Below are 26,620 nucleotides of genomic sequence, written 5' to 3'. Positions count from 1 at the left end.
TTATCTTGTACTTGCGATTCACTTCACTGCCATTTTGCCGTTAGTATTGTATAGTTTCCGCTGTCTTCACGTTAATGTTGTAATAGTATTGCGGGTTTTGCATTGATCCGGAGGATCCAGCTGTCATTTCTGTCACATTTCTGCCTGTCAGGATGATCCCGACCGAAGACGCGTCCGCTCGGAAGCGGGAGATCGAGGACAAACTCAAACAGGTCCGTTAAAAAGAGACAAAACCGGAAGAATGAAGAATAACATGAGAATCCCGTGATCAGGCAGCGGATGTTATTAATATCATTCACGATCAACCAGAATGAGAATCAGCGTGATTGTCATAAAAATAATGTCACAAAACATTTTTAGAAGCTTAACGATAGAAAAACGATCATGTCAATAAATAATCAACCCTGTTGATGTGGGGAATTCACTTGAGAATTAATTATAATTTACAGTATGCATAAGGTTGTATCATGAGCTGTATGTGTTATTTATCGTCTTCCATCTACAGGAACAAGAAACTCTGTCTTTCATTCGTGAAAGTCTGGAGAAGAGTGATCAACTCACTAAAGGAATGGTGAGAGATGATCAATTCACAAATTGGTGTGTGTGTGTGTGTGTGTGTACTTGTTTATGCTACATTGTGGGGAAGAAATGCCCCCACAAGGATAGTAAAACCTGAAATTTTTGACATTGTGAGGAAAAAAATGTTTAAAAATAGTAAATGATGTTTATATGAAAGTGTAAGATGCAAACAGGTTTTCTATAAGGGGTAGGATTAGGTTTACACTGCAAAAAAATGGCTTATCTTAGTATTTTTGTCTTGTTTCTAGTCAAAATATCAAAAGTATCTTGATTTAAGAATTTTTAGATATTTTGACTAGAAGCAAGACAAAGATACTAAGTAAGATAAGCCATTTTGTACAGTGTAGGTTTTGGTTAGGGGATTATATAATATTGTTTGGTCAGTATAAAAGTAATAGAAGTCTATGAAAAGTCCCCACAATTCACAGAAACAAACGTGTGTGTGTGTGTTGTTCTAGTTTTAAGATCAAACTGAAATAACAGCTTTCTGCAGTGTTGTAGGATGATATTCACTGTACACATACCATTATCTGCTGTTACTTCCATTGTACATATTATTTTAGTTGTTTTTATGAATGAATGTATGTTTTGTTTCCTGTAAGGTGTCCATCCTGTCCTCGTTCGAGAGCCGTCTGATGCAGCTGGAGAACTCCATCATCCCGGTCCATAAGCAGACGGAGAATCTGCAGCGACTGCAGGAGAACGTGGACAAAACTCTCTCCTGCATGGATCACGTCATCAGTTATTATCACGTGGCCAAAGACACCGATAAGATCATCCGGGAAGGGTGAGTGCGACCTGAGACCCTTGTTCAGGGATAGACCGATATATCGGCCAGACGTTATCGGTTGAGAACTGTAGGAAGTTAGTGTAAGTGATCATTCCTCCTTGATTAATTTCCAAAATATAACAACAGTACTCTCTGTACATTTCTGTTTTATACATTACAGATATAATATTTCAGCTATTTTTAGTTAATTTATTTTTTTACTAAACAAAATTGTAATTAATTTTGTGTATATATTTCTTATTTTATTTTATTAAATAATTATTTTAATATTTTAAATTCTTAACATTAGTAAATTATTAAATATTATTGTAAAGTCACTTATACTCATAAAAATTGCATATACTTGATCAAAAATACAATAAAAGCACTAATATTGTGAAATATCATTACAGCTTTAAATAACAGATAAAAGATAGATAGATAGATAGATAGATAGATAGATAGATAGATAGTAGGGACGTTTCCTCCGAGGAGGTAAGGGAGGCAGTATCTCCTCTCCTCAAATTGGATGAGAAAATAATCGATATTACAAAATAAAACAGCGCAAATATGACTAAATATGATATTAAAAGTCTTAAAGTCACTTGTTTTTATACAGTAACAGTGTCTAACGACGACACCCCCGCAGGTAAAGTTACAGCAGAGGCAGCTTTTTTCCTTTAATAAATGAAATCATCATTTAAAAACTGCATTTTGCATTTACTTGCATTATCTTTGTGTAATATTAAAATTTGTTTGATGATCTGAATCTTTTAAGTGTGACAAATATGCAAAAAAAAAAAAAACTGGAAGGGAGCAAAAACCTTTTCACGGCACTGTACATGTTTTTTTATTAAATAATTTGAATATTCTAATTTATTTACATTATTAAATAAAAAATATAAGTATTATTAAATAAGATTATCTGTGAAGTCTCTTATAGTTATAAAGGCTCCATTTACTTGATCAAAAATACAGTAAAAGCAGTAATGTTGTGAAATATTATTACAGTTTTAAATAACAGATAAAAATGCATACAGACAGATAGATGGATGGGATAGACTCTGATTTGTCAGTCACTACTCTTGCAGGCCTGCAGGTCGTCTGGACGAGTATCTGGCCTGCATTGCAAAGATCCAGAAAGCCGTGGAGTATTTTCAGGACAACAATCCCGACAGTCCCGAGCTCAACACAGTGGTACGTACAGTATGTCACACTCTCACACTCCTCTCACGCTTCTTCAGTCCGTATGAAGCTCCTCAGCGAGGCTGTCCTGTTGCAGAAAGCACGCTTCGAGAAGGGGAAGGAGCTGCTGGAGGCGGAGTTTCGCAGCCTGCTGACGCGCTACAGCAAGCCAGTGCCGCCCGTCCTCATCCTGGACGCCATCGGAGGAGACGAGGACATGGAGGTGCAGGAGGACGTGACGCTGGAGCACCTGCCCGAAGCCGTCCTGCAGGACATCATCTGCATCTCTGCCTGGCTGGTGGAGTACGGACGCAACCAAGGTGGACACATGCAAACGCTTTTATCTGTGCCGTATGTCAGAAAGTGCGTTAGTGCCATTGGTGTCATTAGTGTTGGTCCTGTAAGTATTTTTTCCCAAAGGGATTTTAAAAAAGTCGCTGTAAGCTGTGAACCAAACCAACCAGTTACGAGCAGAAGCACAACACGTCAAACTAGGGCTGCAAAACCATTAATCGCAATTAATTGCATTAAAAAAAATAAGTCTATGTTTATATACTACATGTGTGTGCACTGTGTATATTTATTATTTAAATATACACACATATATGTATATATTTTTAAAAATATTTGTATGTATGGTAACACTTTATAATAACTGCACGCTATGAATCATTAGGTAAGCATTAGTAAATAGTCAGTTCATCCTTTATAAAGCATTGTCCCAACATTAATAGTCATTAATAAGCAGTTTATAAATACAGCTATAAATGCCATGTTCTTGATTTATAAGCATATCTATTGCAAAGGAGACTTAAAGGTTCAGTTATCTTCCTAACAGAAAAAAAATAAACAAACACAATGCAGAGGGATACAAAACTATTTATTTCAAGATGCATAAAAATGAAACTGTACACTTGAATTTTATTTTTATTTTTTTCTATGGAATTCCAGAGGTTTATTTTTCATTTTTTTTATCAAGTGCAGTTTTACAGTTGCATTTTTTGCATCTTGAAAAAATATTTCTGTTTTCTGTGTCCCTCTGTGTTGTGTTTGTTTAACTTTTCTGTTTGGAAGATAAATGAGCCTTTAAATATCATTTGTAAATGCTTTATAAGGTATAAATATTCCTCACTTTAGATGAGCTCACAAAAATAGATGGCTGGCAACTACTAAATGTTTTATAACTACCTGACTTAATCATGAATAACAGCAAGAATATGTGTTAATAAAGCATGTATTAATACACTGAGCAACTATTATCATGTGTCTAAATAATAAGATTTATAAATGTACATTTAAATAGTTTATTAATCATTTACTCACACCTTCTAAATGATCTTATGAACCACTGACAACTCCTAAATAACTGGTTTGTAAATAACATAATAATTTAGAAATGATTATTTGGTCATTAATAAAGTATGAAAATACAATTATTAAACATAGGATATGCTCAAGAACAAAACATTTATAGCTGTATTTATAAACTGCTTACTAATGACTATTAATGTTGGAACAATGCTTTATAAAGGACGAACTGACTATTTACTAATGATTAACTAATGATTCCTACTGTGCAGTTATTATAAAGTGTTACCATATTTTATATATAAATCTAACATATTTTTCCTTAATATATACATGTATGTGTGTGTGTGTGTGTGTATATATATATATATATATATATATATGTAATAAATAAACACAGTACACACACATATAGTATGTAAACAAAGACTTTTAATTTGAATGCGATTAATCATTTTGCAGCCCTACTACAAACATTTATTTGAAGCAAACGGTATTTCAAGATCACGACTACAATCTCATGAGGCATTGCAAATGACATAATCGAATTTAAAATGATCGTGAAATATAAAACTATGTTTTTAAATGAAATAAATGCTGCCTTGGTGAGTGGAAGAGAGAAATTTAATTTAAATTTAATTATTTAATATAGTAAACAATTTGATTTTAATTGTTAATTTAAAACACCAAATTAAATTACATAAAATAATTAATTAATTGAATATATATATATATATATATATATATATATATATATATATATATATATATATATATATATATATATATATATATATATATATATATATATATATATATATATATATATATATATATATATATATATATATATATATTCAATTAATTAATTATTTTATGTAATTTTCATTCACAAAAGTCATTTAAAACATTAAAGTGTCTACTTTAATGTTTTAAATGACTTTGTGGAAATTTTTTTAAATGTATGAAAAATGCTTCATCATCATGCAGCATAACAGATATATTGGTGTAAAAATGAAACGACATACTTATTCTGACCTGTACTTAAAATATATAAAAGAATAAGCGACCATACTAAATTTTAAACTTCTTAAACATAGACTTTTAATTAAATCTAATGATTCTTGTTCTAAATATGACACTTTTTTTCTGTAAATTCAGGTAAAAAAGGGAAATATAATCATTAATTTTTACTCAGAAAAAAATCAAATGTACAAAAAAAAAGGTTAACTTCTAATGTACAAAAAAACAAAATGTATTAGATATTATTTGTTTATTGTATCTATGGAAACAGTGTATTTATGTTTCTTTCAAATTTATACACGCACACAATTATTATTACATGAAAACTGATTTTCTGTACAGCATCATGGGTAATGCAGTTTTTTACCTCTGCTATTAATTCACTTGATTATTTAAAATATTTGAATTAATGTGAACAGATGGCTTTAACAAAAGCATATATCGTTGATTAACAACCTCACACAACAGGTCTGTCTTTAATAGCTTATCGGTTATCATTAAAAATCAATTTCACTATGGAGAAAATGAATGGGTTTTACTTCCAGATCCTGACTGTTGCTCTCTGGGGACGTTTGAAATCTCACGTCGTGTGTTTGTTTCTCTGCAGACTTCATGAACGTGTATTTCCAGGTCCGGTCCAGTCAGCTGGATCGGTCCATTAAGGGTCTAAAGGAGCATTTCCGTAAGAACAGCGCCACCTCTGCCATCCACTCGCCTGCCGTACAGACCAAACGCAAGGAGACGCCCACCAAGAAGCCTCCTAAAAGACCAGGTCAGTGACCTTTAACCTTTCACCTCACTAGACCGGGTCTCTTTGGGTTTCTGGTGGTCCTGATGGATCATGATCAGGTGTATCTGACTTTTCCGTCGAAGTTCTCCTCTTTTCCCATTCCTCGTGTGTGTTCTTACTAACCGTCTCCTCTCCCCGTTTCTCTTCTCTGTCTCACTCGTGTCTGATGTCAGTCTACATTCCAGGTAAAGTCGCAGCTGTGTTTGTGACGCGTCCATCGCTTGCTTCTGTTTGCAGAGCCAGAGCTTCCCATTACACACACACACACACACACACAAACAAACAAACACACACACATATGCAACAGAACAGGCTATGAAAGGCAGTCTAAGACAGGACTATTCACATGCAACACAAACATGTTTCACATGTAAAGTTTGCTGGCAAAATACACAAAAAATTATTCACACAGAGCTTGAGACAAATTAGTATTTTGATGAAAAAAATTGACCTCAATTGTAAACTAAAAAAAACAACGCTCAAAGGTCTGGGGTCGTTAAGATTAAAAAAATAAATAAATAAAATAATGTGAAAATGTAAAAAAAAAATAATAATAATAATATATATTTTTTAAATAATGTAAATATTAATAATTAGTTAATAATTTTATTCATTTGAGTTATTTTAGTATTTTAAATTAGCAATTAAAATTGTTTACTATATTAAATAATTATATTTAAATTAAATTCTCTTTTTTTGCTCAACAGGGCAGCATTTATTTAATTAAAAAAAGCAGTAATATTGTGAAATATTATTGTTAAAAACTGTGAAATTGTGAAATATTATTACAATTTATATATATATATAATATATTGTAAAATATAATTTATTTCTGTGATGCGCAGCTGTATTTTCAGCATCATTACTCCAGTCTTCAGAGTCACATGATCTTCAGAAATCATTCTAATATGCTGATTTGCTGCTCAAGAAACATTTCTGATTATTATCAATGTTGAAAACAGTTGTGCTGCACAATATCTTTGTGAAAACTGTAATACAGTTTATTTTTCAGGATTCACAGATGAATAGAAAGTTCAAAAGAACAGCTTTTATTTGAAATACAGTATAAATCCTTTCTAACGTTATAAGTGTCTTTATTGTCACTTTTGATCAATTGAATGCGTCCTTGCTGTATAAAAGTATTAATTTGTTCAAAAAGAAAATCTTACTGACCCCAGACATTTGAATGGTCGTGTTTTATGAACCATTTAAACCAAATTCATTCATTCATACATGTTTGCTTTTCTTGAAAGTGAGAAGGCCTTTTTATACGCACAAATGGACACATGCACCATTGCAGACGCATCCATCCAGACACATGACTTATATCTCAGCCTGACCAATTAATTGTTATTAACCAGGATAACTAGTATATTGAGCTGTATAGCAGCCGTTCTCCTTCCCGTCATCTGTTGGGACTGTGTGTCAGTTTGGAGCCATCAGTACAGGCTCTCACAGTGGTGTTACTGTATTTCCTCGGCGTGGAGGGCACTTTTTGTGGGCTAACAGCTCTGTTTTGCGTACGGCGAGTTTAATATTGAGAAAGATAGTTCTTTGTTTTCTACTAACACTCTAACACTGACCGCATGCTCACTCCTCACCACACGGGGGCGCTGTGACTGTTCTGCCCTCACTAACAGACTGACTCTGTCTTAGTCATGTTTAATGCTTATTATTGCCGAAGAAAACATTTACTGCATATTAACTGCTTAATAAAGGGGTCATGTCACGATAAATGAACGTTTTCTTTAATATTTTGATCATTGCACAATTTATTGTTATTTGTACTATGAAAAGATTCTAATGTTTGCAACACAAAAGATGAATGCAAACTAGAAATCAAAAATCTTCATGATTATTAATGACATCAGCCATGAGCTTGTTAATTTCTGACTGCTCTCATCAACATAACAGTCATAATAGAGCTCGTTTACATACACAGGTCTATAATAACAACCTGTTCCATTTCCAGGGCCACAGAGAATGAAATGCACTGAAAAACTAAATGATTACAGAAAACTTTTCTTAAAGGGAAAACTGATATGATATGAAATGATGATATGACCCCTTTAAGACTGTCTTGACGTGTTTGAGTTTATGATGTTAAACAGGTTTTAGATTGTGTGGCTGATGCATTGAAGCAGAACTACTCTTAATGACTGTATTAACATCACTGTATGTGACACAATGCTGTGGTTTAATAGCTGTGATGGATTAACCGGTTGTATTTTCTCCTCAGTGTGTGTTTGACGTGTTCTTCAGTCTGTTTAGCTGTAGACATTGTGATGTGATGTTATGTAATGCTTGTGCACCGCATGTGTGTGTCTGAGTGTGTATGCAAGGTCCAAAATTAACTTTCTGCCACTCCTACTAATGAAGAGTCAACTGAGAAAGTGTACAGACGATCAGTCAGTCAATATTAAACAGACCAATTACATGCAATTATTTTATATAAATATCCATTATTTGCCATGCTATATTTTTTTCTTCCAAAATAAACAAATACTAACTACAGTGAAAGTAAATAAATCCACTGTTCATTTTAAAGGCACTTTTATTACCTAAGCTTTGCATTTAGATTCCAAAATAGAAAAATACAATAAATAACAAATCATTTATTTATTACAACGTTTAATTAATCAAAAAAGCTCACTCATTTTTTCCATTTATTTAAAACAAAAAATAATGTTTCAGATATGCTTTGAATGCAAGTAAATTCAAATCTTTGTTTATATTTAATTTTTAGTTTTTAGTGAAATTTTTAGTTTGAAGATTTTAGGCGTCCAAGTTCCAAAATAAATGTTTGATGGTGAGTCTTTTTGGGTGTTTATGTTTGTAAACTTACTGTTAACCAATTAACAGGTTTTTACCGTAGCATGTATACAGTATTTTACAGTGTACTTGAAAACTTATCACTGAAATCAGTTCTTTCAGTTTGACCATATAATGTTGGTAATGGTGCGGTTCCTAATATCCTAATCCAGTTTATTGGCTTTAATTAGTGTAGCAGTGATTGGAGGTTCATGTTGGACCGTGTGTGTGTGTGTGTGTGTGTGTGTGTGATTGCTGTGGTGTCGGCTGTAGTCTCGGAGGGATCTGGATTTCTCTCAGTTGTTGCTCTGGTGTCGGTGAACAGGGTTTCAGACGCCCTTCCTCTTCCTCTTCCTCACGGTGTCTTCCTCTGCTTTCCTCCTGCAATCCCTGCATCTCTCCCCCTTCTCTCTCTCTCTCTCTCTCTCTCTCTCTCTCTCTCTGTTTCTCTGTTTGGGTGTTGATGGGCGCAGGCACGATTCGTAAGGCTCAGAATCTGCTCAAACAGTACTCTCAGCATGGCCTGGACGGAAAAAAGGGTTCTAACCTCACTCCTCTGGAAGGTAAAGCACGCTGTCTTTCTGGTTTCCTTCCTCTTCTCAAGCTCTGTTTCTTTTTTTTTTTTTTTCCCGCTTCTGGTGTTTTTGAACTGTTGTTTCTGCGTTTCGGAAAACAACAGTCGGATAACACAGAAACTTGTGGGCCACAGCAGTTTCATGCTCAGTGAGGTGAAACCAGCCTCACAATGGAGAGAGACCAACCTTCCTGAGAGAGCCACTGTTTGTATATATCTGTGATATATATGTTTATATAATAAAATTAGAATTATTTTTAAAATTATACATTAATAATTCAAAATAATGTCATAGTTTTTATATTAAATTAAATAATAATTGTGTAATTAATAGTATTAAAAAATGTTTTTATTTAATAAAAAAACTATATGGATTTAAATTAAAGTGACTTTGTGAAACTTAAAAACACTTTAATTTACAGTTTAAGTGATTTGAAAACACGGCAATGAACAAAAATATTGGCACCCTTGGTAAATATGATCAAAGGAGGCTGTGAAAATTAATCTGCATTGTTAATCCTTTTGATCTTTTATTTTAAAAAAATCACAAAAATCTAACCTTTCATTGGATAATAAGAATTTAAAATGGGGGGAAATATTATGAAATAAATGTTTTTCTAACATACACATTGGCCACAATTAACGGTACCCTTTTATTCAAGTTTGCCAAAATAGTTTGCAGAACATGTTAAATGTTCTGAAAAAAGCATTTAATTCATTTTACGTCATTTAATGCAGGAACTTTGACTTATGAGATTTTATCTTTCTTAAAAAAAAAAAAAAAAAAAGATTATTAAATGTGTTCATCTCTCTAAATGCTGCTATGTTTGTGACATCATTCTATCAGTATTGGTATTGTTAACTAAAACTATTTAAAAAAAAAAAAAAAAAAGAGTTTACAATGAGAAATAAAGCTGAAATAAAATATAAATAGTATTGAAAAACCTAAACTGAAAAAAACTGAAATGAAAATAAGAAATGTTGCTTTGGCAGCTAACTGAAATAAAATAAGTTTGAAGTGCTAAAATGACTAACTAAAACTGAAATAAATATAAATTCAATTTAAATAATAAATAACTAATAACTTAAATTAAACAACTAAATTACTAAAGCAAACTGAAATTAAAATGAAAACTAAAAATATAAAAATAGTATAGAAATAGTACTAAAAATTCAAATATACTATAAAACTATTTAAAAAAAATGCATAAAAATAATAGTATATAAATATGACTAAAAATTAAAAAGAACACTGAAACTATAAAAATAGCATATAAATAATAGTATATATAGATACAACTGCATCTCAGTGAAATCCAAATTTTAAGTCCAACTTCATTCTGTTGACTTTTCCAAGTAGGAAGTAGACTTTTTGAGTCGAGCTTGGCAGCAGGAAGATTGTGGTCATTGTTTTCTCTCTCAAACCGAGCACAAACTGTTGTGACATCAGTGTTTCCCATGAGTCTCTGTGCTTTGCTGGGTCCATCGGTGCACTTAGACGCCCCACTAACATCCAGCACTCGGTCGAGCCGCGTGAGTGTTTCCTTTGCTTTGTGGCCGGGTGAGCTTGTTCAGCACTCCCTCTGTAGTCTTGAGAGAGTGACTCGGGTCATGTGACTATATCCTAAACAATCAGGTTTCGATCATGACCTGCGTGGGGTTAAGCACCTGTCTGACGACAAGCATGGGGCGACTACAGGTGAGTCTGACCTCAAAGATTATGAAAAACTCTTACTGTATCTTTTAAAAAAACACAAGTGTTGAGTTCAAAACAAGCTACAACAATCATTCTGACTCATCCCTCAGTTCATAAAGAACAAATGATGTAATTTGTTACATTAGCCTCAAGTGAACACACATTTTGTGTAAATCCTGTTGTTGTGTGTTATATAATGTGAATGTTAATCTTTATAGTGTTGCAGTGGCAGTAAACAAGCTTTTTGTGTTCTTACAAACTGAGGGATGAGTTTAAGTTATTATCAGTATTTCAGAAATGCTGTGGTTAGAACGCTAAATATTAATTTATGAGAGGTTATCAATAGAGTTTCAACAGTAATATTGGGTTCATTTCAAAGAGTGAGTGATTCAGCCCTTAAAAATGATAGAGGACATTCTTCATTTAATTGTAATAATTTTAAATTAAAATGATTATTTTAATTTCTTTCTTGATAAAATTGTATTATAATTAATATAATGTATTTATTTATTATGTAATTTAATTAAATGTCATTAATAATTAATTATAATATTATTAATTATTTAAAAAAATATTTATTTCATTTCAAAGAGTCAGTGATTCTGTGAGTTCATTCAACATTGAATCAGACCTTAAACATTCAAGTCTTTTGCTTAAACTTTTCACATTCATTTCAACATCAACATCAGGTTGCAGTGATTTGAACATCCAGTAACATGGATATTATTTTAGTTATGCATACAGAAACATTGATCATTTAATCAAATGCTGTAAATTTGGTTTCCTGCAGTAAACATTATTTCAGAAATCATATTTATTAAGTGCTACAGTACTTGTTGAAAAAGTCCAAATGATTTGGAAATTTTAGCAACACACATATGATTGAGAAATTACATCTTTACTTCTCATTTGTAGCTCTTTGGTCTCATATTGATCAGATATATTTAAAGCTGCGGTATTTATTTGCTGCATCACTGGCGGCACCAAACAGAATTGTAAAAATAATGAGTTTTTCAAATATCAAATAGGTTTTAATTCTGTTCAATGCTTTAATCACATTAAGTTTAAGGTATTATTAATATATCACCCTTGGTCCACTATGATCATATTTGAATGTAGTTTTCTTGAGCTCTGACAGGTGTGTGTGTGTGTGTGTGTGTGTTTGTCTCAGGGAAGGATGACGTGTTGGACGTCGAGATCGATTCGTACATCCACTGCATCAGCGCGTTTGTGAAGCTGGCTCAGAGCGAATACGCGTTACTGACCGAGATCATTCCAGAACATCACCAGAAGAAGACCTTCGACTCGCTCATACAGGTGAGTGCGGTGTGTTTGTGTGTTCGGTGTGTGTGTGTGTGTTTAATCACAGTGTTTGTCGCTGCAGGAGGCGTTGGATAATCTGATGCTTGAGGGTGATAACATCGTGTCAGCGGCGCGTCGAGCCATCATGAGACACGATTACTCCGCTGTGCTGACCATCTTCCCCATCCTGCGCCACCTCAAGCAGACCAAACCAGACTTTGACACCACGCTACAGGTGGATAGAGAGCAAGTGAAAAAGAATAAAATGTTCACACTGGATGTTTGGCACAGTGTTGTAACTGACGATGTCATATCCTGTCTTGTGGTGCAGGGAACGGCTGCCAGCACCAAGAACAAGCTCCCAGCTCTCATCACCTCTATGGAGACCATCGGAGCTAAAGCGCTGGAGGAGTTTGCTGACAGCATTAAGGTAGATCACACACAACCGCTAACGGTTCCTGTCATGACATCAGGTGCAGAATTCTATTCTTTTATTCATTTAGATCATTTTATTATAATTATTATTATTTAATTCATAGTTTTATTTCATTTTAAATAATTTATTATTATTATTATTATATGTAATATATAAATAATATAATGTAATGTATAATATATCAATAATTATAAATGTTAATAATGATTTAAAATAATTATTTACTATTTAATTTATATTAAAAATAAAAAATAAAAATGTTTTTATATATATATATATATATATATATATATATATATATATATATATATAGTTTTATATTAAATTAATAACAAAATGCAATATTTAAAAGTTAGTTCTAATAATTAAAATTTACATTTATTATTATTAATATATAATTAAATAATTATTTATGTATTTATTTAAAAATATTCAGATTATTATGAAATAATACCATTTTAAAAATATTAATAATGTAATATATTATAAATACATTTTTAACCATTTTATTTATTTAGATTATATTAAATAATAAGCAACAATTTGTAGATAATTTATTTTTAAATAATTTAAAATAATTAGCTTTTAAAATTATTTATATATATATATATATATATATATGTGTGTGTGTGTGTGTGTGTGTGTAAATACTTTGAGTTATTTCTAATAAATGTTAATATTTTATAATATTTATAATTATTATGAATTACTTTTATTTTAATAATGATAATAATTACTGAAAACGAAATATTTTATATGTACATTTTGTTATATTTTAAGTACACGTTTTATTATATTTTTAATTATATTTTAAGTACACATTTTATTATATTATAAAATAGAAATTACATTCCTCATTACGCTTTGTTATATTAATGATTATTATTATGTTCTGACATGCGATGTTCTCTAATCCAACAGAATGATCCAGATAAAGAGTACAACATGCCGAAAGATGGAACCGTACATGAGCTCACAAGCAATGTAAGATCTCTTCATTGTCCATTTTGTACAGGAAAAATACCAATAATAGTGATATGTTATAAAAGCAGACGTCTCGTTGTTTCTCCTCAGGCCATCCTGTTCCTGCAGCAGCTGCTGGATTTCCAGGAAACCGCAGGAGCGATGCTGGCCTCTCAGGGTAAAGCAGAAACACAGACATGGCCACAAATGAAAAACAGACACTAACAGACTGATTCAATAGATTTACCTCATTTATAGCATTTATAAATCTCCCGTTTTGCAATGTAATTCAAAAGCAATTCAAACACAGATATAAGCTCTGGTTTGAACAGCTGAGATGTCTGTTTTTTTATCACATTCATGTTCATAACACACAGATCGCTGTCCTCACCCTCCTGTCTCCTTATTTGTCATCTGTTCACATTTCCTGTGGTCTGCATTTCCTTTTCCTTTGGTTTTCCTGAAGTTTCTCGAGACAAATGTTCTGCAGAGCAAACATGATCAATGCTGAGCAGGGCTCGCAAAATTTCAAAATCCCTGGTAGCCCTTCGGGCAGGTACTCTTCAGATTTTGGTAGCCCGAAAATTAATTTAACTAGCCCGAATTAAAAAATTACTATTTTATTTTATTTTATTATTATTATTTTTAATATAGAAAATCAGATAGGAGTTTAAATGTCAATCAAAAATATTTTCAATACACAAATATCAACAAATATGAAGGAAGAAATTTTATTTCACTATTTACAGGGTATCTGCAGAATTTTTAAAAATATATTTAAGGCAATTTATGACCCATTTTAAGAGCTGCACAAGTCAAATGAACACAGTATGAGCGGGGTTGGACAATGTCTATGGTAACACATTTTTGAGCCATAAAATTACATGATTTACAGTTCAGATACAGGTTTTCACGAAAACAAAAATCTTATACAACAGCGTTTCAGGCTATAGACCATTTTTATGAAAAGGGATCAATCAAGCATATAAATTATTATGTTAATTTAAAACGTATAAATATTACTGTCTTAATTGTTTAGATTTTTAGAAGGCACATCAACTTCTTTCACATTTACAACTCTATGTGCTTGCTGCGTAAAAACATGGGTTGAAATATGCATTGATCTGACCATAAACAGTAAGAAAGGCTATTTGGAAATGCAGATTCATTCTCTGCCACGAGGTGGCGCTTTAGGAGCGCTGAAATATTGTGGTTTCCCTGGAAACGCTGTACACAAAGCAGCTCATAAACGCTGCTTTATCAGGAATTATAGGTAAAATGAAATTAAAATGCCAACGACACATTTCTGAGGACAGTCAGTTAGCTTCAGATACATTCGCATAAAGACATCCGCGCAGCGTTTTGACTTGAAACGTGCAGCGATCATATTTATTCAATGACATCGTTGCCTTTTGAAGTTTAATCCTGCCGTATTGCGACTCTTGTCTTTCCGTCCCCAACTGTAAGACCTCTTGAAATTATAATTAAGACATTTCTTTTACCATTTAACGTATTTAAAACTTTTTGTGGCCTTAATTTTGATACAACTCACTTTCAGAGTTTTTAAGGACCCGCGGGAGGTCTGTATTTAAGGAGCCCGTCGGGCAGGCAGTGATACATTTTGGAAAACACAATAGCCCCGGGACCTCGGGCTAGCGATTTTGCGAGCCCTGCTGAGAGCAAATTCAACCGTTTTCAGTTTCTCTGCTGTTTTTTCCTGCACCATCTTCCTTCATCCTGCAGAGGGGGCTCTAAATAAAAATATACTGCTCAAAGAACCATTTCTGGCCTTAATTATTGATCAGATATTATTTTTAGAAGTTGGATCTGCTAGGCAGTCTTGCATTATGATCAGAAAGTAAGAGTATATGTTCCATATTTTAATTTAATTTAATTTTAATTTTAAATTATTATTCAGTTTCTATTTTTTATTTTAAAGCATTATTATTGTTGTAAATATTATTAATTAATATTAAAATGAAAGTAATTTTATATTCTGCAAATTCATTACTTTATGTAATTGTATTATAGTTAATATTTAATTTATTATTTTTCCATTTTAAAGCATTATTATTATTATTATTATTATTTAAAATAATGAATAATTCATGTAATTCATTATAAATATTGTTCATTAAAATTTTAAGCCAAAAGGCAATATTATGTTCATGTTCTGTATGTTTATTAATGTGTATGCATTTATTATAATTAATTGTATTTAATTTATTATTTTTATTTTAAAGCACTATTATTATTACTGCTGTTGTTAAAATGGTCAGTGAAAATGATCAGAAAGTAATATTATATGTTCTACATGTTCATTTATATAATTTTATTGTAATTAATATTATTTAATTTATTTAATTTTAAATTATTTTTTTATTTTAATTATACTATTATTAATTCAAATAGTAACTCAGAAAGTAATGTTATATGTTTTGTATGTTCATTAATTTATATAATGTTATTATAATTATTTTTATTTATTTGTTTATTTTTTAAAGCATTATTATTATTCCTCTTCTTATTATTTTGTGTACACTCATGTTCACAGCAGTGCATGCCACTCTGTAGCTCCTCCCACTGTGTTCTCAGCCCCGCCCACTCATCTCTGCTTTTGTCACATGATCTTGCTCGCTCATCCTGGCTGGCTATTAGTGGTGTAGCTCTTCACTAACAGAACTATTTTAACTTCTCGCCCTCTGCCTCTTTCTCTTGTTCTCTTTCTCTCTCTGTTCTGCTTTGCTTCTGTCCTGTAGTACTCGGGGACACTTACAATATTCCTTTAGACCCCCGAGGTAAGCGCTCGAGCGGACGAGTAGAGCGGCAAACCACAGCTGACTCCATTTACTGTCTTTATACGTGTCGTGAATGATACTAAAGATAACGTTTACAAACATGTTTCACTCTTAAATACTTTATATTATGGACACATAATGGACAGCTTTCCCGTTTTGACCCCAGGTGCAGAATTTTATTATTTATTCATTTATAACATTTTATTATAGTTAATATTTAATTTGTAATATTTTAATAATATTTAATTTGTTGTTTTATGCATAACTGTATCATTATTATTATTATTATAGAATATTATTTTAAAATATTTTTCATGTAATATCAAAATAAATTATGTATATCAAAAAACATATATATATATATATATATATATATAAAATATAATATAATATTATTTAATTTGATGTTTTATGCATTGCTACTGCATAATTATTCATAATATAATTCTTCTAGATTATATTAATTTTTTTTTTTTTATATATATAAACTTTAATTATTTCATATATTGTCTAATATATATTTGACATATAATGTGAAGTTTTTGAGTAAAACTGGATATTCAGTGGAAAAGGGTAGGCTATGATATTATTGTTTAATTTTTTCATTAACATTATTATTTAGTAATATTATATAGTATTAAAATACTGTATAGATGTAGTGAAATCAACCAAACATAAACAATGTAAAATAGATAAAAGAGATGCATTCAGTCATTCACAATAACTCCAGGAACATTTATTATGAAAGTAAACGGGGCCAATTTGATTTCATGTTGACTTCAGACCTTGAACTGTGTCTCTGAATCACTTACTGTACTTGCTTTGAAGACATGCAGATGTTTGTGAAAGACTTACAGGCTTTAAATATGATGTTTCTGATGGTTTCCAGGAACTTTTTCTTGTGCTGATTGAAATATTCTGTATTCTATAGAAAGTTTGATCTCCTGTTATTGGCTCTGAGCTCTTCATATCATTGTCTGCAGACAGCAGGATATGAAACAATCCTCAACAATCCTCTCTTAAGATCTATAGAATATTGTAGCATAGTACAGGAGCTGTCATTTAATCTGGGCCAAAACCAAACCGAAGCATCTAGTTTATGAGTTTATTATATTCAGAGGTTGTCAGAGTGGCTCAGACTGAAGAAGTGAGAATGTATTGTATGTTAAACAGATGAACGGCTGTTGAAATGTGTCTCTTCTGGTTTTCAGAGAGCAGCTCGTCCGCCAGCAGCTACAGTTCAGAGTTCAGCCGGAGACTCCTGAGCACATACATCTGTAAGACACACACACACACACACACATTAAAGAACTAAAGAGTGCTGTTTTAAAAGGGTCATAACATGCATTTTATATAAGCTTTTTCCTTATATCCTATTATTTTTTTCTGGGTTAAATCAGTGTTATTTTCATTTTTTACTGTCTGATCTGTTTAATATCAGACACAGAGTTGCAGAAGTTCATAATTAGTCACTTTTGCAGCTCATTTAAATGCTCTTTTTGGATTAAGGATGAGGTTTCGAGTCCTGAAAGTTACTGTATGTTTTATAGTCATCAAACTTTTTAAATTTGGTTCCTCATGAACAGATTGTATTAAAGTATTGGTAACACTTTACAATAAGGTTCATTAGTTAACTACATTAGTTAACATGAACTAAGATTGAACAATAGTCCAGGTGATATGTGAAAATTATGTTCACTTTTTCATAAAAGCATGAAACTTGGTAAACATGTTCAGAAATGGCGCCATTGCAAAAACACCTCGTGGTTGCCATGGCGACCATTTTACTTTCCGCCATAACCAAATTATGTGTTTTGTGTCATATCTCCTGAACCAAACATGATAACACAGAAAAGGTGATGTCTACCCGTATGGATTACAATGATGCCATATACAACAACATAAACTGTTCAGATGAAGAGTAATGGTGAAATCAGCAATGAGCATCACAGTAACACAGCATTTACAAAAATCCATATTATGGCTATTATTTTCTTCTTTCTTTGATAATTAACTAACATTTTATTCAATAATACATTCAAAGATTTTTTTCAAGAATACTATCATATATTTCAGAGAGAATCATCTCAGGTAAGTGTATTTTTCCTTACTTCTCAGGCAGAGTCAGGTAGGCGGTAGTGTGACGGCAATGCTATCAGGTGAAGAGTTAATGGTTAATTCAGTGACTTTATGAAATCTCAGAAGATGCAGAATGAAATTTCAAACATATTTCATGTAAACTTAATTTACAATCATTCTCTAGGCTAGGGCCAGAGTTGTCTATTATGTTGTCCACAAGGGGGAAGCCAGGGTCCTGCATGCGGGCAGGTACATGCAGGTGAATTGCTAATATTTGATGTAACGGGTGGAATAATATTTATGTGTAGGGTGTGGTGCAGATGCGGGCCCGACGGTGACAAGCACGGGCGGGTTTCGGGTCCATTAACCAAGACTATTTCGACTCGGTCCAGTACACGCTGAGCAATGTAGCCAATCGCGCTGCCACTGATTGACAGCTGTAGTGATTATATTAAAGTGAGCGCTCTTTGCTTGCTTTCTGTATTTAATCTATTCACAATTTGAATAAAAGTTGTAACAAATGAGTTTTGTCTACCTCACGTAGGAGATTTAATGCGGGTGCGGTTCGGGTCGCAGTTTTTATGTCAAATGGGTCGGGTTTGGGATTAAATTAGTGTTGTTGTCAGATAACGTGTCAGGTGTTCTGTTAATTACTGCGCTTGTGGGAAGATCATTTCAACAGCCAGGAAAGGTAAACGAAAATGCCTCTCTGTGATGTTACCACGAGGTATCGCTTACTTACAGATCTCAGGCTTATGGAGAGGATGTAGATTCATAAGAGTGAGGAGGAAGTAGGCGGGTGCTGAGCCTGTGGCTGTTCTGTATGAAAACATCAACGTCTTGAACTTGATGCGAGCCGCAACCGATAGCCAGTGCAGGGAGATAAAGAGAGGAGTGAAGTGGGCCCTTTTGGGCTCATTGAAGACCAGTCGTGCCGCTGCATTCTGAAACATTTGTCGAGGTTTGATTGCGCATGATGGAAGTCCAGCCAGAAGAACATTGCAATAGTCCAGCCTAGAAAGGACAAGGGCCTGGGCAAGAAGTTGTGCGGCATGCTCTGTTTGGAAGGACCTGATCCTCCTGGTGTTGTGCGATGCAAACCTGCTTGATCGAGCTGTCTTTATGGTACTTGAAGCTCAGCTGGTTACCAAAGAATGATTTTTGATGAACATAACAGGATGATGAAATCATGCTGTGGAGTCGGAGTGGCAGGAAATGAGAAGCTCAGTCTATGCCAAGCTGCAGGAGATTTTCCTTCATCCATGCCGCGATGCTTGCCAGGCAGCCTGAGATCCATGCAGCTACTATTGGATTGTCTGGTTAAAATGAATGATAGAGCTGTGTGTCATCAGCATAGCAATGGTAGGAGAAACCATGTGCTTGTATAATGGGTCCCAGTGATGTAGTGTATATGGTGAAGATGAGGGGTCCAAGAACCGATCCCTGAGGAACCCCTGTGGCCAGTTGATGTTCTTTGGATACCTCTCCTCCCCTGGAAACCCTGAAAGACCTACCTGTGAGATAATAATCAAACCAGTGGAGTGCAGATCCTGTGATGGTAGACAGGAGAATCTGATGATTCACAGTGTCAAAAGTGGCAGATAGATCCAGCAGAATAAGAACTGATGATTTAGAATCAGCTTTCGCAATCTGCAGGACTATACTGAACGACAGTAAAGCATTTGAATGGACGCTTCTGAAACCTGATTGGTTAATGTTCAGTTGAAATAAATAATGTAACTCTGTCTATAAAGGTGTGAACCAAATGGTCCATCCCATTAGAATAACAAAGGAACAGCATTCCTCAGGAACGTCATGTAGATTGCAGGAAGGTCCTAACAGTATTGTTTCTAGCCCTTTTGTCTTCAGGTATAAAATTCTATCCCACAGACAGAACTTTGGGAGAAGCTTGGATTCACAAGGAATTGTTTGAAGGAAGACATGCTAACATCACTATTGAAGAACTGCTACACTACCATCTTCAATAAATTGTCCCCACAAAAATTTCGGTCAAGCCTTAATTCTTTGTATTAGAGAAATCTAGTACATTGGTGAGCCACCCAAAAGACTGCTCATCAAAAATACAGTAAATATGATGATACAATACAAATATGATGAGGCAACCTTTTAGGTTAGAAGGGGTAGTATGCACAGGCCTGTCTAAACAGATATTGTCTTGACAAGAAGTTAATGTGGATCATATAGTGTCAGTTGCTCCAGAGATGAGAAATGGGTGGGTGAGGGAAGAGAGGATGACACTACAGAGGAATGATGGAAGGGTGAAAGGGAGCGTAGGTTTTGCCTAAAAGTAACTGGTAGAGGAATTAGTGGCACACAGGTAGTGATATGTAGGTTAAATGTAATAAAGAAATGATCAGAGATGTCTAGAAGTTTTACCAAATGTTGTCTGTGATACAATTGCAATGTGTAAATTAAGTCAAGCTGGTTGCCTGATTTGTTAGTGCTTGTGGTGGTAAGCTATTTGAGATCGAATGAAGCTAGGAGTGGAAGGCTTCTCCAGATGGATTTCGAAGTGGACTGCCATCCCCAGAGAATGAGGACAGCAGCCCATACAGCTCCTCTATAAAGGTGCCCAGTTGACCAGGAAGGCGATAAAGCATTACAATATGGAGTTTAACAGAAGCTGTTACCATAATAGCATGAAACTCAAAATAATTTTTATTGTAAAGGGCAGAGTGGGTTGAGTATTTCCAATTATTAGAACTGAGAAGACCAGTACCCTTCCAACCTGACGGGGGGGTGTGAGAGAAAGGGAAGTTGTTAGAGAGAACAGCAGGGGTTGCGGAGTCTTCTGGACGAATCCAGGTCTCAGTCAAGCCCAAGATACTAAGAGCAGACTGAGAAGCAATGGCCAGAATGAAGTTTGTTGACAGCTGACTGACAATTCCAGAGACCCACAGAAAATGACAGAGGTGCAGCAGAAGAGGAGCAGATAGGACACAGTTTAGAAAGATTGCATTGCCGTCTGCGTGTGATGTTTGAGCGTTGTTGAGAGAGAACAAGAAAGTATTGGAAACACACTACCGCCTACCTGACTCTGCCTGAGAGGTAAGGAAATATACACTTACTTGAGATGATATTTTTTTTGTATCTCGGAAATATATGATTGTATTCTTGAGAACAATCTTTTATTGTGCTATTGAATAAAATATTAGTTAATTATCAAAGAAAGAAAAAAATAATAGCCATAATATGGACTATTGTAAATGCTGTGATACTGTGATGCTCAGATACTGTTATTTCATTCTCACATTGCTGATTTCACCATTAACTCTTCACCCGAACAGTTTATGTTTTGGTATAATTGCAATCCTTGACCATCAAAACATAGGGGTAGACATCACCTTTTCTGTGTTATCATGTTTGGTTCAGGAGATATGACACAAAATACATAATTTGGTTATGGCGGAAAGTAAAATGGTCGCCATGGCAACCACAAGGTGTTTTTGTGATGGCTCCATTTCTGAAAATGTTTTTGAGATTAATAAATACTGTAATATTTGTGTTGATCATTGTTCGTTCATGTTAGTTAATACATTAACTAATGTTAACAAATGACACCTTATTGTAAAGTGTTACCAGAGTATTTTATAAATTCTATTAAAAATAATTTCAATTGAAATTGAAAAGCTAAAATTAAAAATAAATAAATAAATAAAAATCAATATTTGATGAAAAAAATGTTATTTTGGCAAGTAACTGAAATAAAATAAGTTTAATTTGAGGTACTAAAATTACTAAAACTAAATAGAAAATAATTAAAAATAGATGCGTTTAAAAATGATATAAGCACATAAAACTTAAATTAAAATGAAAACAAAAAATATACAAATTTAAAAATAATTGATTATTCAAAATATTAATAAATACTGTAATGTATATAATTAATACTAAAATAACACTTGTATTTGGAATCATTTTTATTATATTTATTATTAGCTAAATCGATGATGTTATTTGTGCAGATAAAGTCCTCGGTAACCTGCAGCTGAATCTGTCAAATAAAGCTAAAGTGTATGAAGATCCGGCCCTGCGCGCCATCTTCCTTCACAACAACTACAACTACATCCTCAAATCCCTGGAGAAGTGAGTCCATTCACACTCTTCACAGCTTCAGTTCACTGACCAATCAGAAACGAGAGCACACTGGCCAATCAGAAGACAGCATGGATAAAACTACTCTTTTTCCTTACTGAATATTTGGATTATCTTAAAGTAAGCGATAGAGGTAAAATGCTGCCTGTGTGTTGTGCAGGTCTGAGCTGATTCAGCTGGTCGCTGTGACCCATAAGAAGGTGGAGGGTTCGTACAGAGAGCTCATCGAGCAGGAGATCCAGAATTACCAGCGCAGGTAAAACCCCATCATCCAAACACACCAACCGTCCTGTAATGAATCGGTGAATGACCTTCTGACCTTCTCTCACCTACAGCTGGCTGAGGGTCACAGAGCATCTGACAGAGAGAAACATGCCAGCTTTCCAGCCTGGAACCAAAGTGAGATCATCACGCATACACACCGATAAACTAGACCAGAAACAGAATTTACGCAGATACACACATGCAGGTCTATTGTAGTGTCATTGATGTACTATTTTTTTGATATACTGTATTATTTTTGTTAATATTTTGAATTTGATTTATTTTATGTTTTAACTTTAAAGTTTTTGTCATTTTGTTTTTGTCATTTTTAGTAGTTTTTTATTTGATTTTTTTTTATTCATTTTTATTTATTCCTTTAGTTTTTTTATATATATATTTTAAATTAGATTTAATTTTTACATTTAATTTTTATTTTAACTTTACTTAAAGTTTTAGTAATTTTGTTGTTTTTGTCTTTTTGTGTCTAAATAGTTTTTATTCATTTTTATTTATTCCTTTAGTTTTTTAAATATTTTAAATTAGATTTAATTTTTACATTTTATTTTTATTTTAACTTTATTTAAAGTTTTAGTAATTTTGTTGTTTTTGTCATTTTTTGTGTCTTAGTAAAATTTTGAAATAGATTATTTCATATTTTCTGATTTCACTTTCATTTTCATTAAGTAGTTAGTTTTAGTAATTGTGTTGTGTGTGTTTTGTCATTTTTATTAGTTTTTTATTTTTTATTTGTCCAAATAGTTCTTATAAATAGTTCTAAATGGTTTTTATTTATTCATTTTAGTTTATTTTGTGTTATTTTATTTCAGTTAACATTTATTTCAAGAAGCATTTTTATATACATATATATATAAACTTGTGCAAATGCTTGGCCAATGCATTACAAGCACAGTATTTTGTGGAAAATGGTTCATCGTTATGTAATGATCTCAGTTTAATCCTGCTCTCTGAATGTTTTCACATGAGCAGCTCAAAGACAAGGAACGACAGATCATCAAGGACAAGTTCAAGGTGAGTGAGAACACTTTAACTTGCTGGACTGAAGCAGCTCGGCTTTACTCGACTCCCCATCAATCATTTTTAAGAAAAAATCAGTCTCAAATCTGATCGTCAGGCTTTTGAGGAATGTTTATTTCTTCATCTCAATCATCATTGGATTGCATTGCATTATGTGTTTGGATCATTTGAATATCATCTTATTATTGGAGATATAGAGTGACGACTGATATTTATATTATTTTATGTGAGTATCTGCTGTACTGTAATAAAGATCTCATTGATTTACATCACAAGCGTCAGAATTGCATCATAGAAATATCAGCATCTGCACCAAATTGCATAGTTTTTCTCAGTTTGAGTCTAAATAAAATTGAGTAGTTTTTTCTCCATATTCTCACTATATATCACACTATATGAGCCAGAAATACCCGATGGATCAAATATGATACTCATCAGAAACACATGCAAACCAGGCTTTGTGTTGTTGTGCGTTTGCAGGGTTTTAATGATGGTCTGGAGGAGCTGTGTAAGATCCAGCAGGGCTGGGCAGTTCCTGATAAAGAGCAGCGGGACGCCATCCGTCAGGCTGAGAAGAGAGTGGTTTCAGAGACGTACAGAGCCTTCCTACAGCGGTGAGACCTTCACACACACCAGCCAATCAGAGCACAGCTGATGTGTGATCGACAGATGCACTGAGCTCACGTTTACATGCTTTTACAGATGCGCCAACATCTCATTCACCAAAAACCCAGAGAAGTACCACCGCTACTCACCGGAGCAGGTCGGGGAGATGATTGACAAGCTCTTTGACACTTCAGCCTAGGCCACGCCCATCCCGTCACCATAGCAACGGAGTCTCTGGTTTCCTTGGAGACAAACATACTGCTTTCTCCTGTAAGACGGTCTGCTTCATAACACACTACACAACTGGAACGTCTTTGTTCGTTTTTGCTTGCTTTTTGTATAAATGTATTTATGTATATGTTTTTTGGGGGATTTAACTGCAGTAAATAAAGAGAATTCACTCCTGAAACCTCTGCTGCGTGTTTATGAGACCACGACTGTTTCAAACACAGAAACAAACACGCACTACGTACACAGGTGAAATGTGCCATAAAAACATCATAAATTGCACAATGATAATGAATAATAATGATAAAGTTTATATTCATTTTTTTAAATTATTTGTAATAATTAGAAATATATTCAATATTTTCATTCTTATATAATTTTATATTATATTATATTTTATATATGTTTGTTTTTATCATTTCTATAATTACATTTGAATTATTTAAAATTCTATCTTATTTTTATTATTCTATTTTAGTTTTAAAAAATATTTTATATGATATTTTATTATATAAAAATATATAGAGAGAAAAAGAGCATTAGTTTCATTATTATACATCTTTATTGTATAATATATGTATATTACACATTTCATTTTTATGAGTTTTTAAAATATTTAATAAATGGTTATTATTAATATGAATATATTTAATATTTGTATTTTATTTTAAATTTTATATTTAATTTTTATAATTTAGATAGATTCCTTTAAAAAACATATATATATATATATATATTATTATTATTATTTATTATTATTAATTCATTTAAAATGTTACTTTTTTTTTTTTTTTTTTTAAGTCAGAGTCAGAGGCCATATGTTGTCTTTGTATCGGTTTTGGCCTCTGTTTATGACATCAGAGCTTCTTTTTGTGTAGAATTAACTTAATTTATCTCGGTGTTTTGGTGATTTTTTGTTTGAAGTCGGTTCTCCTCAAAGTCATACAGTTTTCGAGAAACACATTAACTATCAATATGCTCCAATAACAACAAGCAAAACCACTGTTTTTGTCTCATAAAACTCTTCAGATGTATGTCATAGTTGCACCAACATCCTGTTTGTTTTGAATCCATCAAAGATGATTAACGCTGCTCTGCATCCGCTCGCTCAGTCAGTCGGGCGTGGAGCTCCATTTTTAACCCTCACGTTTTTAAAAGCCTTAATCAGTGACCTAAAATCAGCTCGGAGTCTGTGATGACGCCTTCGTGCTGCTATAAAGGTAGAAGCTGAATCAATGTGTCAAACATACTGAATCATATCTGTACATTCCCGAAAATCGTAAGCTTTCGGCCAACACCTACGGCAATTAGTCATCAATTATTCTTAAATCCAAAGGAAATGAAAGCATCATGTCATGCATATTGTCATTCCACAGCTGGATGTTTCAGAATGTGGAAGCGTGAAACTGATTTCGCTGTTTGCCCACTTGTGTCTCCTCCGGTGGGCAGCAGTGTCGGGGGTTTTGGAGAAGATGCCCTTTTGCCCGGAATTGAGGCTTAGTGACCCAGACTGAGATTAACCCTTTCAGGCTATGATTACAGATCATATATTATCATTTTGGGCCAGAGATTAACCCTCTAAACCCTGACATATGACATAAGAGTCTGAAAATCTTATGTTTTGAAACGGAACAGTTTGTTAGACAAAATATTGTTGGGTATCATATTTGATCCATCAGGATTTTATGACTCATATAGTCTGATATAGTGAGAATATAGAGGTTAGTTTAATTCAGAGACTCAAACTGAGCAAAAATATGCAATTTGGTGCAGATGCTGATATTCATATGGCCCAAAATTGATGAATTTATGATGCTTGTAATGTAAATCAATGAGCTCTTTATAACAGTACAGCAGATACTGACATAAAACTATATAAATATCAGTCATCACTCTATATCTCCAATAATATGTCTGAGATTGAAATGATCCAAACATATAATGCAATGCAATCCAATGATGAAGAAATAAACGCTGAGATGAAGATCATTCCTCCGCTGAGGAACAGTGAAAGTAAAGCTCCTCAGAAGATCCTGATGATCAGATTTGAGACGCACT

The 26,620-nt window shown here is 33.2% G+C and overlaps 1 protein-coding gene across 11 annotated transcripts; it reads left to right on the top strand.

Annotated features, from left to right (window-relative positions):
* Nucleotides 1-35: 35 nt before the first annotated feature.
* Nucleotides 36-24,756, top strand: exoc7 (exocyst complex component 7). 11 transcript variants are annotated; one of them, XM_058793369.1, is made up of 22 exons: nucleotides 36-212; nucleotides 506-571; nucleotides 1,182-1,366; nucleotides 2,440-2,545; nucleotides 2,631-2,853; nucleotides 5,472-5,636; nucleotides 5,828-5,839; nucleotides 8,939-9,028; nucleotides 10,676-10,738; nucleotides 11,907-12,052; nucleotides 12,120-12,272; nucleotides 12,369-12,467; nucleotides 13,395-13,457; nucleotides 13,548-13,614; nucleotides 16,196-16,234; nucleotides 17,446-17,511; nucleotides 22,300-22,420; nucleotides 22,590-22,685; nucleotides 22,765-22,828; nucleotides 23,681-23,722; nucleotides 24,209-24,342; nucleotides 24,431-24,756. In XM_058793369.1, the coding sequence occupies exons 1-22, from the start codon at nucleotides 153-155 to the stop codon at nucleotides 24,531-24,533; spliced, it is 2,163 nt and encodes a 720-aa protein (XP_058649352.1). In that variant the 5' UTR covers nucleotides 36-152; the 3' UTR covers nucleotides 24,534-24,756. The 11 variants fall into 11 exon arrangements, with proteins under 11 accessions (XP_058649352.1, XP_058649353.1, XP_058649344.1 ...); XM_058793370.1 differs by lacking the exon at nucleotides 5,828-5,839; XM_058793361.1 differs by lacking the exon at nucleotides 10,676-10,738 and having other exon boundaries at nucleotides 37-212.
* Nucleotides 24,757-26,620: the final 1,864 nt, after the last annotated feature.

This window comes from Onychostoma macrolepis, chromosome 12 (assembly GCF_012432095.1).
Source record: "Onychostoma macrolepis isolate SWU-2019 chromosome 12, ASM1243209v1, whole genome shotgun sequence".
Classification (NCBI taxonomy): domain Eukaryota; kingdom Metazoa; phylum Chordata; class Actinopteri; order Cypriniformes; family Cyprinidae; genus Onychostoma; species Onychostoma macrolepis.
The sequence above is the reverse complement of the archived record's forward strand: the minus strand, read 5'-3'. Positions and strand labels throughout refer to the sequence as shown.

What these genes read in the sequence shown, in the direction of transcription:
- exoc7 (XM_058793369.1), top strand. Translation starts at nt 153, where the DNA reads ATGATCCCGACCGAAGACGCGTCCGCTCGGAAGCGGGAGATCGAGGAC. An exon ending in GTCCCGAGCTCAACACAGTG is followed by an intron (nt 2,546 to 2,630) that starts GTACGTACAGTA and finishes GTCCTGTTGCAG; the next exon opens with AAAGCACGCTTCGAGAAGGG. An exon ending in AGCGATGCTGGCCTCTCAGG is followed by an intron (nt 13,615 to 16,195) that starts GTAAAGCAGAAA and finishes TCTGTCCTGTAG; the next exon opens with TACTCGGGGACACTTACAAT.